At 38.8% G+C, this 13326-nt stretch overlaps 1 protein-coding gene across 4 annotated transcripts in view; it reads right to left on the reverse strand.

Moving 5' to 3' along the window:
- Window positions 1-13326, reverse strand: part of pcbp4 (poly(rC) binding protein 4) — a 123987-nt gene that overhangs the window by 54835 nt on the left and 55826 nt on the right. For all 4 annotated transcript variants that reach the window (XM_022682214.2, XM_022682213.2, XM_022682212.2 and 1 more), the window contains exon 3: window positions 944-1193. In XM_022682214.2, the coding sequence (XP_022537935.1) occupies window positions 944-1051 (108 nt within the window). In that variant the 5' untranslated portion in view covers window positions 1052-1193. The remainder of the gene's footprint in view (window positions 1-943; window positions 1194-13326) is intronic.

Here is a 13326-nt window from a genome sequence, read left to right on the forward strand (position 1 = left end):
ATTGCTTTTTACACCAGGAGTAAAGCAGCATAAAGTTATCCAAAAGCAGTGTGTAAGACTGGTGGAGGAGAACATGATGCTGAGATGCATGAAAAAAACTGTGATTAAAAACCAACCAGGGTTATTCCACCAAATATTGATTATTTCTGAACTCTTAAAACTACTTTATAAATATGAACTTGTTTTCTTTGCATTATTTCTTTGTCTGAAAGCTCTCATCTTTTTTTTTTGTTATTTCAGTCATTTCTCATTTTCTGCAAATAAATGCTCTAAATGAGAATATTTTTATTTGTAATTTGGGAGAAATGTTGTCTGTAGTTTATAGAATAAAACAACAATGTTCATTTTACTCAAACATAAACCTATAAATAGCAAAATCAGAGAAACTGATTCAGAAACTGAAGTGGTCTTTCAGAGCTGTATTTTCTCCTCCACCAGTCTTACACACTGCTTTTGGATAACTTTATGCTGCTTTACTCCTGGTGCAAAAATTCATTCAAGCAGTTCAGTTTGGTGGTTTGATGGCTTGTGATCATCCATCTTCCTCTTGATTATATTTTAGAGTTTTTCAATTTGGTAAAATTAAAGAAACTCATCATTTTTAAGTGGTTTATTATGTTTTTCCAAAGCTGTATATTTAACACACTAAAATACTTTTGTACACTACAGCAAATGTACAGGGTTGCCAGTGATGGGCGCTTATCTTGATCTTATTTGCAGGACCTTAGTGTTGGTCAGTATTAAGAATTCATCTAAAATCCATTAGAGTTGAGAATCTGAAGGCGACACTCGGCAGAAGATTCGCTCTGAGGGAGACAGCGGGTCACATGGTTTCATCCTGGATCAGAAGTGTAATATCCTGTAAGAGCTTCTGCTGTGCGGTGTTGCTATTTCAGGGTGAGCTGAGAGCGAGTGTGTGTGTGTGTGTGTGTGTTTGACCCACCTTGCCATGCATGAGCAACCTGAGGGTGAGAGTGACGTTCATGCCCCCGTCTCCGAAGTCCTGCTCACAGTTCATTCTGGATGTGGAGTCTGGCCCAAGGAGTCGCATGAAAGAAGCGATGAAGATGTTGGTGATGATGATGGAGCTGTTGGGGGGGAGGGGGGGCACGGGGTCGTTCTTCTTCTACTCCTTCTTCTTCTTCTTCTTCTTCTTCTTCTTCTTTCACTTTGTCGTCTTATTCTTCACAGCTCTAGAATTGAGAAAAACACAAAAAAGCACATTAGATCTTTAGATCACACGCAGGATGTGTGTATTAGAGCTATTAGATCCAGTCCGACCCGTGCACAATCGGCCCGAGTCTCATAAACCGTCATAATGAGCCAGAGCACGATTTAAACCCAACGTTTTATTAGTAAGTAGAGCGTTGGGTCTGTTTAAATGAGTGAAATCTGTTCAGAATAATGTTGATTAACATTACAACACTGAAGAAGCATAGACCAGTTATTTATGAACAATGTTTATTATCATATTGTCAATATATTAAAAAAAAGACTGCCGGCGGGGCGTAAGATAGCAATGAACAAAATGGCATAATGTTTATAACACCCAACACAGTGAACTACAAATCATCCAGTTGCATTTTTTCATTTTCTTTTTAACAAAGGAAATGTTCGTCTCAACTACAGTTACACTAACAACATCAAAATGCTATTGTATTTATGTATATTTATTCTGATTATTAAATTACTAAAGGTGATTATACACTTGTAGAAATGCAGAGTTTAGAAAGTTCCAGATGTAATATTTACAGCTTTGATCTCCACGAATTACAGCATTAAAACATAAATGTGAAATACACCTGTAAGAAACAAGCACCCCACATAGTGAACTACTAAAGCAATATGTGGAGTACACCACTCCACCACTCCAATCAGTGTAGATATGTTCCTAAAACTCTATTTAGGAAGCTACTTTAGTGACTAACTCTATTTGAGAGATTTGAGAAATGTTCTAATCTGTATTATGACAAGAACTACTCGACTAAGTAAAGAAAAAGTGAAGGTCAGTCAATCTGAAAAGAAGAATTTCAAGAAGAAGTTCAATCACTGCAAAGACCATCAAAAACATTAGAATAATGGTGAAACTGGCACTCATCAGGATCACCCCAGGAAGAGAAGAGCGAGAGCTTTCTCTGTTGTACAGGATGAGTTTATCAGAGTTTCCAGCCTCAGAAACCACAAGTTAACAAACAGCTCCCCAGAAAAGAGTCACCTAAAAGCTTCTCCGCAAAGTATTTTGGTTTGTTTAACACTGTTTTTAAGTTACTACATGATTCCTTATGTGTTCCTTCATAGTCTGACAGATCACTTCTCTATTCATTTACTATGTAGAAAACTATGCGCCAACTGTTCTTTGTGCTCAGATGCTCAGATGTTAAATGAAGACAAACATAGCTCACGCTTATGACGGTATAAGGGACAGCTGACAGATATAATGAGGCATTTTGTTACACAATAGCACAGAGCGCTGTAGACCTCTCAGAGCAAAGTATCACCACTTCAGCTGCGTTTGGCCTGTAAAGTGGAATAATAGTGGGTAAAGACTTGACTGAGAAGACGATTCCAGGTTATTCCAGGCTTTACAGGCTTTTCCTTCCGTGTCCATGCGAGTATTTCACAAGCATGCACTGCCAAGCATCCAGGAGGAAAGATGCATCAGGTTCAGGGGGAATTGTATGTGTCATAGCTGTGAGGTAATTGCAGGTTGCATCTCCATTAGCCAGTCGTTCTCCTGGAGACCCCCGGGGCAGTCTGTGGGGACAGCCTGGCTGCGTTTCAAGGCAGCGTCAAAAAATTACACCAATCCGTGTAAACAGTGCAGAATAACCATTCAATCAGCGGCCGTGTTGCACGGGATGCGATATCCCGCTGCGATATCATCTCGCCAGCTGTTGCTGTTTGCAGCCGTCAAAATATCCATCTTATTTGCAAAGGAAATAGCCAGGAAAATATGAAAATATGAACAGAATGATGTTCCAGCTGATGTTGGAAAAAGAGAAGGTAATAAATGGATCGCTATGAAAATAGACATAAGACAGGTTGTCACATTTTTCCTGCCTTCCTGTTTGTCTTCAGTGCTCCCATCTGTGTTCATTTGTAGCTCCGCCCCCTCATTAACAGTCCCCAGGTGTTTCTTGTTTCCTATACATGTTCCCTCTATATGTATTTATTTAAGCCTTTAAGTTTTTTTTGGTGTTAGTTTGTTGGTTCTTGTACATTTTCACACTTTTCAATTCTTTGTTTTATCAGTCTACTCAGTCTCTAGTGTTCTCCGCATTTCTTGTTGTTTTAGTTTCAGTGTTGGATTATTGTTTGTTTCCTGACAGAAGAACCGACCGACAATGAACTCAGGTGGGAGCACTGAAGACATGGGTGGAGACAAGGGAGGACACAGGGGGACCTAAGGGCCTTATTTCAAGTCACTTCACCTGAATGGTTCGAATCATCTCGACAAAGCACTAAAACATTTCATCCCTTCCTTCTAAAGACCCAAAGATGGTGAAATGAGTCTGGATGTGTCATAATTTAATACAAAAATTAATTGCCCAGTCTGTTAAAAGCTTAAGGGGGAATTAAATAAGCTCTTGGCTCTGATGTGCCACTTGTGCCGAGTATCAGGAGGAGAGGGAAGAGAGGGAAAATAGAGGCCACTCTGGCAGACATCACACATGCCACAGACGTAGCATCTCTGCATGCTAATGAGGAGCTTGCTCGGCTTATTCGATAAGAAACTAAGGCGTGCGTTCCGACATCTGTCTCGCTGCAGTGGGAGTCTGAAAATCCAAGCTTTTGATGTGCCAGAAAAGCCAGTGGACAGGTTAATTGTGGGCTTTATTGCGCTGCCGGCTCCACAAAAGGTGCAGGCATGTGTCGGTACCCTCGTGTTTTGGAGCCGTCATCAGTCGTCAGTCGTCAGCAATCCCCCAGTTTTTTTCAACAGTGCCAAGCGACACGTCTGGCGAGGGTAAAGAGGGGAATAAAGTAGGTCACAAATTTGACGCTGGCTTGGAAATGAAAGGATGAGTCAGTCACGTGAGCTGCATTAGTAATGAATGAAGCCTCCTTCATGTCTGACTGGGTGGCCTGGTGGGGGTTAATACTGTATGTAGTCTGTCATTTGTCACGTCTGTTTGGATCATTAGGGTAAAAAACGTTTTTCGTCCTTGTTTTGTCTTCTTTTTTCTTCCCCATCCTCTCGAACTCACAGTAGTTCACTTCCAATTAAAGAAAGACATTGTCCAGGAGCGACTGCATGACATTGAAATTGTGACGCAAAGGAAAACAGGGCTTGAATAGGCAGATCAAGACGTGGTCTCACTTTGTTACGTCCATGTTTAACCCTAAAACACCATCATTAACGCTGGGTATAGACTGTATGACTGATGACTGAAGTTTTGGAACAATTCTTTAATTTTACAACGTACAACATGACATAAAAATACATTTAAAAATTAAAAAGGTACCATGAATGACCCTATAAAAAAAGCTGAAAAATGATTGGAAAATCAGGTCATCCTTCACAGTTAATGTCCTTACAGCAAAAAAAAAAATATGCTGCTGGAAACTTGGGTCTTGGGTCTTTGGTCCACCCATTCCTGGGACGTGAACCGCGCCTGATTTATACACACAAACACACTAACATAACATGAGGTAAATTACACCCATAAAATATCTTACTCTCCATCACTAACATCGAATGAAAAAATCAACCATCACAATAATGACATCAATGATCATCAACCCGAAACTCCCCAAAGTCCAATACAGCTCAGACACAAGCAACACAATTAAAAATCACCTAAAAAAAATTAAATGGGTGAAAATCACCAAGGTTAAGCCTTTGACATAAAGACGGTCTGATTTTGTTTCAGTGTCCCTCACTCCTGATGAGAAGCTCAATCTCTATCTCTGGCACTGTTTCCTCGTTTGAAAAGTGTTAAAATCTCACTCTAATGAAGAGCAATGAAGTGCAGCAGACAAACGACTTTTCAGGTGTTGAGGGACATGAGGGAATGTACTTTCAGGACCGTCCACAATGGACAACAGCCAAGCTTTAAGAAGCTTACAAACTGACCTGGCAGACAACGTGCCGTCTCTGACTTTTAAGGAATGCTGTCTAAAAAAAAGTCCTTCCAAAAGATCAAGTTTCTGACTTGTTTTTTTGGGAGTAAAACATATAAAAAGATATATATATATATATATATATATACCCCTGAACTTCTCCACATTTAACCCTCTGGGTTCTATGTTTTTTCGGTTGCATTTTTTAAAGATTGTACATGAATCCCATTTGGCATTACAAGGCTATAAAAAGGTGGTTGAGATTCACATCACATCACAGCACCTGATTTTTTTTTACCTTTACCTCCCTATAGAATTAAGTACAATTGGAAGGATGCATTCAAAGGTCCTGCTATGATTATATAATTAAATAAGTTCTAGAAACATTGAGAATAATGAATTTACCAACCCTGCATGTTTTTGGACCCCAGAGGGTTAAACAACTTTTCAGGTGCTTCTTGGTAAAAAGCTCAGAATCTCTGACACAGAGAGAGGTCAGGAATTACACTCACGTTTAAAAATGTGCCATTTTTGACATGGAATGTGAAAATAAAGCTTAGATCGAGCCCAAAACATCCTTCCCGAGCCTGCCCTGCCCCATAAAGTGTCATTATGAGCCTAAGCCTGATTTAAACCAGACATTTTTTAAGTAAGTAAAGCATTAACTGCGTAAAACTGAGCTTTTTAAAAACGTTTTCGAACTGTTTGAATGAGTAAAATCTGTTTAGAATGATTAATTAACATTGCAACACTGAAGAAGCATAGGCCTATTATTTAATAAAAATGTTTATTAAATGTATTAAGAACAGCTGCACACAGAGCTGCAAGTCAAGAGCGTAACGCGGAGATGTGATTTGTTACTTAGCTCGGTATATTGTGATTATCATGCCATAGCTTTATATAAAATAAATATAGCATTGAAAAACTGACGCCTACATCACAGACGATTTTCTTGAGCCTGACCCGAATTGGCCTGTGGAAAGTGGTGGGAAATCTCGACCTGACCCAGCCCGAGTTTGGGTCGGGCTTCGGGTCGGGTTTGGGATTGAGATTGGGCACAGAATCTATGCTTTACGACAAATGTCAAAATTTCTAAAACCTTTTCAATTGTTCTGCAGCAATTTTAGGGAAAACTGGCTGAACAGTTGTCAATCATAACTGACAATAGCCAAGCTGTTAGAAACTCTGGCATCCCTAAAGAAAAAGCCAAGAAAGATAGACACCTTAGAGATGTTCCTTCTCACATATGGAACCTGGTGAAAGGTCCATCCAAACGTTTCTAAGGATTTAATGAAGAGCAGCAATTAAATTACTTTTCAGGTGTAAAAGTAATTTAATTGCTGGCTGTAATTGACTGTAGCCAAGCTGTGAGAGGCTCAGAAGCTCTGGCATGCTGTGGGGAGAGGTCAGGGATTACAGCCGTGGCAGAAAACGTGCCGGTTTGGACACGGAATGTGGTCAAATTCATTTTCTTAGGAGAAAAACATACCTAAAAACAGACTTAAATAATGAGCAGTAATTAAATGACTTCTCAGGTCTCCTGCAGAGTGGCATGAGGGCACTACTCTACTCCTTGTCCATTTCTGGCTATAAAAGGACGGAAGTCAATCTGTAAGAGGTTTAGAAACTTAGGTATGCTACTAGAGAGGGGTCAGGGAAATCTTTGACATGGTATGTGGTCAAATGTCCATCCATCGTTCATGTTTCTGCCTTTTCTTTCTAGGAAAAAAACTAAAATAAAAACCTAGACCTGGCTTTTTAAGTGTCCTGTTGTGACTTGAAGACAGTCCTTGTTAGAACTGGCTATAATGGACTTCAGCCAAGCTCAGAATTGGCTCAGAAACTTTGGCATGCCAATGGATAGAGGTCCTGGATGATTGGTGCAATCTCGAACATGGAATGTGGTCAAATACCCATCAAAATGTCAAGTTTTAACCTTTTCTTCTAGATGAAAAACTGAAATAAAACATTGAACATAAATACGATGTTCTGCTGTGGCCTAATGATGGACTTCAATTCAATTGAAGCTGTAAGAAGCTCAGAAATGTTGGCTATGTCACTGGAGAGAGGTCAAGGAAGATAGAAACTTTTGAAAATGTGCCCATCCAATGTTCAAGTATCTACCTTTTTTCAAGGACTGTAATAAAGAACAGCGATTAAACACCTTTTTTTTAGGTGTCCTGCAGTGTCCTGCTTGATGGCACTTTATGTCCAAGACTGGACATGCTATAATGGACTTTAACCAAGCAATAAGAGGCTCAGAAGCTCAGCTTGACAAGAGACTCACTGGACAAAGATCAGGAAAGACATGCACTCAGATATGGACACATGGATATGTGGTCAAATACCCATCCAAAGATTTCCCACATTTCTGACTTTTGTTTAAAAAGGACAAACAGTAATAAAGAACAGTGAGTCAAGGACTTCGGGTGTCCTGTAGTGGCTTGAGGGAAAGCACTGTCAGAACCAGCTGTAATTGACTGTAGTCAACCCATGAGAGGCTCAGAAGCTCGGGCATGCCTTGGGGAGAGGTCAGGGATTACATCACATTAAAAAATGTGCCGGGTTGGACAGGGAACACTTTCAAAGCCAAAAAATGCAAGTTTCTGACTTTTTTCAAAGAGAAAACATATCTAAACCCTGGACTTAATGAAGAGCAGCAATTAAAGAAGTTTGAAGTGTCCTGAGGGTGTCAGAGAGTGGACGCAAATGCGAGGATTTTTTAAAATACACAAAATAAAATAATAAAGATTCAAGATACTAAAAACAAAAGAAACACTGAGTACATAATAAAATACTGGAACATGAAAAAGGAGACAAAGGAGAACAGAAACACACGGACTATAAATACATATGGACCAAAACAGGAAATGGGAAACACCTGAGACAGGTTAACAAGGGGGTGGAGCAACAAATGAACAGGTAAAGCTCTCCTTACACTACATGACTTTGAAAAGACTCTAAACGAAATTTAAACAGACTAAAGTTGATCAGGGAAGATGGGAAAGTGCTTTTCACAGCATTCTGTTTCAGACATGGAATCTGGTCAAAGGTCCATCCAACAGTTCCAAAGCCATCTAAGTTTCTAAGCCTTTTTTCTAGAGACTTTTCAGGTGTCCTGCTTTGGTTTGAGGGAAATTAGAACCGGCAGAACTGGCTAATGGACTGTAATTGACCAAAGACAGCAGGTTTAAGGGTCAAGGAACATAGGCACTTTAGAAAACATTCCCTGGAAAACATTATACGTGGAATATGGTCGATGCAAAAGTCGATCCAAAAGTCATACACACTAAAAAACAGAGGAACGATGCAGTATAAGTACCCTCAAAAGTATAATATTGGTGTCTTTCCTAACAGCAGGAAGTACACTGCAAAAATCCATTGGCAAAAACTAGACAAAATATATGCAAATTAAGACAAATACATGTATATTAAGCAAAAAAATCTGCCAATGGGGTTAGCAAAACTTTCTTAGTAAGATTTCTTACAAAAAGCAACGGCAAAGTCTCAAAATGAGTGAAGTAACACCTAAATCAAGTAAAAAAGTCCCTGTTTTTGGACACAAGAATCAGAATAACATGATTGCTGCTTGATTGTGCTTATTTTTAATTTTGAGTTCAAATGACTTAAAATAAGGTACAAATTCTAAGTAAGAATGATTAAGAGAATTATCCCTAAAATAAACAAAATAATCTTAATAACACTTATACAATGCTTAGTAAGACCAAAAAGTCTTATCAGAGAAGAAAATAAGATTTATTGCCTTAAACCTAGATTTGTACCATTTAACCAGCCAAAAGACTACTAATACATTCTGTATTTTTTATGATCAGGAATGAACAATATATGTAATCAGACAACTTTGAATCATCGATCATGAATTTCTTGACACATATTCAGTTGATGATCTGATGATCTTTACTGGTACAAACAAAAAAGACATGGGAACACTTTAACTGAAAGGTGCTCTATTGTACCTCAATATAAGGTACCAAATCTATACTTCAGACTTTGAAAATACTGTACATGCTAGGAATTACAATTAATTCCCTCACACGAACTGTTCTCCCTCCTGCCTTCGGGAAGAAGGTACCGCAGCATCCGGTCCAGCACGACCAGATTCTGCAACAGCTTCTACCCCCAAGCCATCAGACTCCTCAACTGCAGAGACTGAACTGATGGTTTTTCTGTACATGCACACACACTCTTACCCCACTTACCCCAGAAAATGGAAAGCACTAAAAACCCTACTACCTCACTGGACTCTATTGCACACTGTGTAATAGAGTAATTACTACCTCACTGGTCTCTATTGCACACTGTGTAATAGAGTAATTACTACCTCACTGGTCTTTTTTGCACACTGCATAATTTGCACACTGTCTTGTTATTTATTATTCTTTGTCTGTATTGTGTTGTATTGTCTGTCTGCACTTTTGTACTGTTGCACTATTGTTCTGTCTACACTGTGTTTATGTGCACCATGGTCCCTGGAGGAACGTTGTTTCGTTTCACTGTGTACTCTGTATATAGCTGAAATGACAATAAAAACCACTTTGACTTGACTTTGACTAATTCCAAATCGATTCGACCCAGTGAAGATCTCTCGCACTTGATTTCAGCCTCCCGAAGATCTTAGATGTCTTACACGCTGCTTTAGTCACTGACTAAGATCAAATGAGCCCAGAAATGAATTTCTTCTCGGGACTAATAAGGTGGGGACCGATACCTCAATCCAAAATTTATGATGGCTGATCGATTTTGGATTTTCTAACGTCTTGTTAGCCTTTTTATTCCCTCACTCGCTTCCAGGCCTTCCGGGCTGCAGTGCTGGAGCTTGGATGGGATCGATGTGATGTGATGTGATGTGGTCTTCAGCCTTGACATGGTTGCCTTTGCACGGATCTTCGCCCGGATCTTTGCACTCGCTGTACTGCAGGTTACAAACCTCGCCCCGGAGTCATCCGGAGCATCTGCATCCAGAGCAGGCAGACATGCTAGAGCCCTGGCAGAGTGCTAATATTTTCATGACCCCGGCGTCGCTCGCGACTCCGCCTTCTTCTCGAGGCTCGGCTCACGTATCCCGGTTTGACGCGCAGTCAAGGCTGTGCACTCTAACATGGCAGCTTTATGCATGCTTACCCCTCAACCTCCCCGCCCCCACCCCCAGCCCCACCACTGCTGACGAACCCCACAGTGGTGGGCGCATTCCACCCAGCGTAACAGTGGTGTTCACTAACACTGTTATTAGAGATCACTTTTTTCTAAAAGGGTTAAGGCATGACGGGATAAGATTGGGGTTTGGGGTCAGGGGAATAGACAGGTGCCTAGGAAATGACGACTTGCCTATTTCATTTTCATTTCGCATTCCAAATTATTTATGTCGGGCTTTTTATTTGTTTATGCGCCGAGAAAAGGGACATGGGGGTTTTCTAGGCCAAGTCGGGAAGAGATTGCAGAGCGAGCGTTTGCCGAGGCGATTTTCCTCCAGGGCTTCGCACCGGGGGCAGGATTAATTCCGGCAGCTTGGGTGGCGTGGGGCAGAATCTGGAGTGGGTGTCCTTCAGCATGCACAAAGCAATGAATCAGGGTAATGCTTCCATATTTATGCTTGGGATGTGGTTAAAATCTCAATTTACTTACATACAATTACAGCTCACTAAATCAGTTTCTGAATCAGTTTTTTTTCTGATTTTGCTATTTTTTTTGTGTATTTATCTTTATCTATTTTGTTATATTCTATTTTTATTGTATTCTTTTATTTTGTTATCTTATTTTATCTATATATCTATTTTAACAACAGCTCCTGGGTGTAAACTGGATCGTGAGATCACAATTTCGTTCCACCTCATGTACCACATGTGATGCGAATGACAATAATAAAATCTCCTTGAATCCTTGAATAAAATGAACATTGTGTTTGTTTGTTTTTTTATGGAGTGAATTTTGTGCCAAAAGTTTTACACAAAAAAAAATAAAAATAAATCCGCAATCATTTTTTTAAGAATCAAAAGGAAAAATTGTGTGTTGCAAATTCAAAAGAGAAAAAATATATAGCAAATATATATTTTTAAATATACTTGAACCAGCGCCCAGTCCAAAACCAGCTGACTAATGGAAATTCAAGGGGAACGCCTTCTTCTAATCTTTAGCAAAAAATCCCAAAAATCCACAGAAAATTCACAAAAACACAAAAATAACCAAAATCCAAACTGAAATAATTATCAAATAACTGCAAAGAATAATAAAGTAACCAAGTATATTTGAAAAAAATATATTTGCTATATATTTTTTCTCTTTTGAATTTGCAACATACAATTTTCCTTTTGATTTTTTAATTTTGATTGCAGATTTTTTTTTTTTTTTTCGTAAAACTTTTGGGACAAAATTCGCTCCATAGGTTTTATTCTATTATTAGTAACTATGAACAATTTTTGTCCCAAATTTCAAATAAAAATTTTGTCATTTAGAGCATTTATTTACAGAAAAAGAGAAATCCAGATTTAAGATCTCAAATAATGCAAAGAAAAAAAGTTCATATTCATAAAGTTTTAAGAGTTCATAAATCAATATTTGGTGGAATAGCCCTGGTGGTTTTTAATCACAGTTTTTTTTTTCATGCATCTTGGCATCATGTTCTCCTCCACCAGTCTTACACACTGCTTTTGGATAACTTTATGCTGCTTTACTCCTGGTGTAAAAATTCAAGCAGTTCAGCTTGGTGGTTTGATGGCTTGTGATCATCCATCTTCCTCTTGATTATATTCCAGAGGTTTTCAATTTGGTAAAATCAAAGAAACTCATCATTTTTAGTGCTCTCTTATTTTGTATCCAGAGCTGTATACTAGTAAGTGCTTCTGCATGAGCTTCATGTCTTCATGTGCCTGTTTGTGGTAGTCTGTTGGTTATAGTAGACTCCTGCCCCCACCCCCTCCTCCTCCTCTTGGCATGACTGATTCATGGCCTGTCTAAAAGAGTTCAGCATCACTCTGTGGAATGGTCAGCGCCCCCTCCAAAACAGCTCTACTGGAGTTTCAGCACCGCCTGGCCTTGGACTTGTGAGTGCATGCTGTGCTAATACAAACATTACCTCACAGCTGTGTCGCCATTATTAACACGTTCTCTGGTTATGCAGTCTTAAATCAGCGCCATGACCAAAAATAATAAGCTTAGCTTTGCGAGATATTAGCTTTTTTATTTAGTGGTTGCATAGCATCCTCGTGCATTCAATGGATGCTGCAGAAGCAAGTTGGTGTCATGGAATAGCTGCATATATACAGCTTAAAATGATGAGTTTATTTGATTTTACCAATGATCACAAGCCATCAAACCTTCAAACTGAACTGCTTGATTTTTTTTGCACCAGGAGTAAAGCAGCATAAAGTTATCCAAAAGCAGTGTGTAAGACTGGTGGAGGAGAACATGATGCCAAGACAAAACTGTGATTAAAAACCAACCAGGGTTATTCCAACCAAATATTGATTTCTGAACTCTTAAACTATATGAATATAAACTTGTTTTCTTTGCATTATTTGAGGTCTGAAAGCTCCATTTCTCATTTTCTGTAAATAAATGCTCTAAATGAGAATATTTTTATTTGGAATTTGGGAGAAATGTTGTCTGTAGTTTATAGAATAAAACAACAATGTTCATTTTACTCAAACATAAACCTATAAATAGCAAAATCAGAGAAACTGATTCAGATTTTTTTTTTTTGGCAATTTATCATTACTCAATCATTAGTATGTAGAAACAATATGTAATAAAAGGCAATACTGGGTGGTTTTAGACAAAATCAACTTAACAAACTTGGGAAATGGAAACCTGAAAATGATTGTTTGTGATTTTGAGAGTGCTAGGCGTCTGCTAAAATGTTGAGAGGAGGTTTAAGAAGCTTTGAAATGAAGTAAAATTGGTAAAAATTGGGAGCTCAAATCTGTTGTAGTGCCCATACTTTTGAATGGTGCTCCTTTCCTATTTTTACTCAAAAATTGAGGAAAAGATAATTAGATAAGATTAAAGTGTATACAAATTTAAGTCTCCATATCTGATGAACTGTGTTTCCTCCCATCATTATGCATAAGAGTCATTATCACATAAAATAAATTCACTGAGCACATTTTTAACTCCGCTGTAACTTCAGGCTTCATCATTTGGCAACTCTTCAGTTTGAGGCTTTAATGTATACGGCAGTAACTGAAGAAGGACTTCAGTGTTTATAGCGCATTAGCACAATATTTAACAGGGGCTTGTTTAACAGAA

Source organism: Astyanax mexicanus, chromosome 24 (assembly GCF_023375975.1).
Source record: "Astyanax mexicanus isolate ESR-SI-001 chromosome 24, AstMex3_surface, whole genome shotgun sequence".
Classification (NCBI taxonomy): domain Eukaryota; kingdom Metazoa; phylum Chordata; class Actinopteri; order Characiformes; family Acestrorhamphidae; genus Astyanax; species Astyanax mexicanus.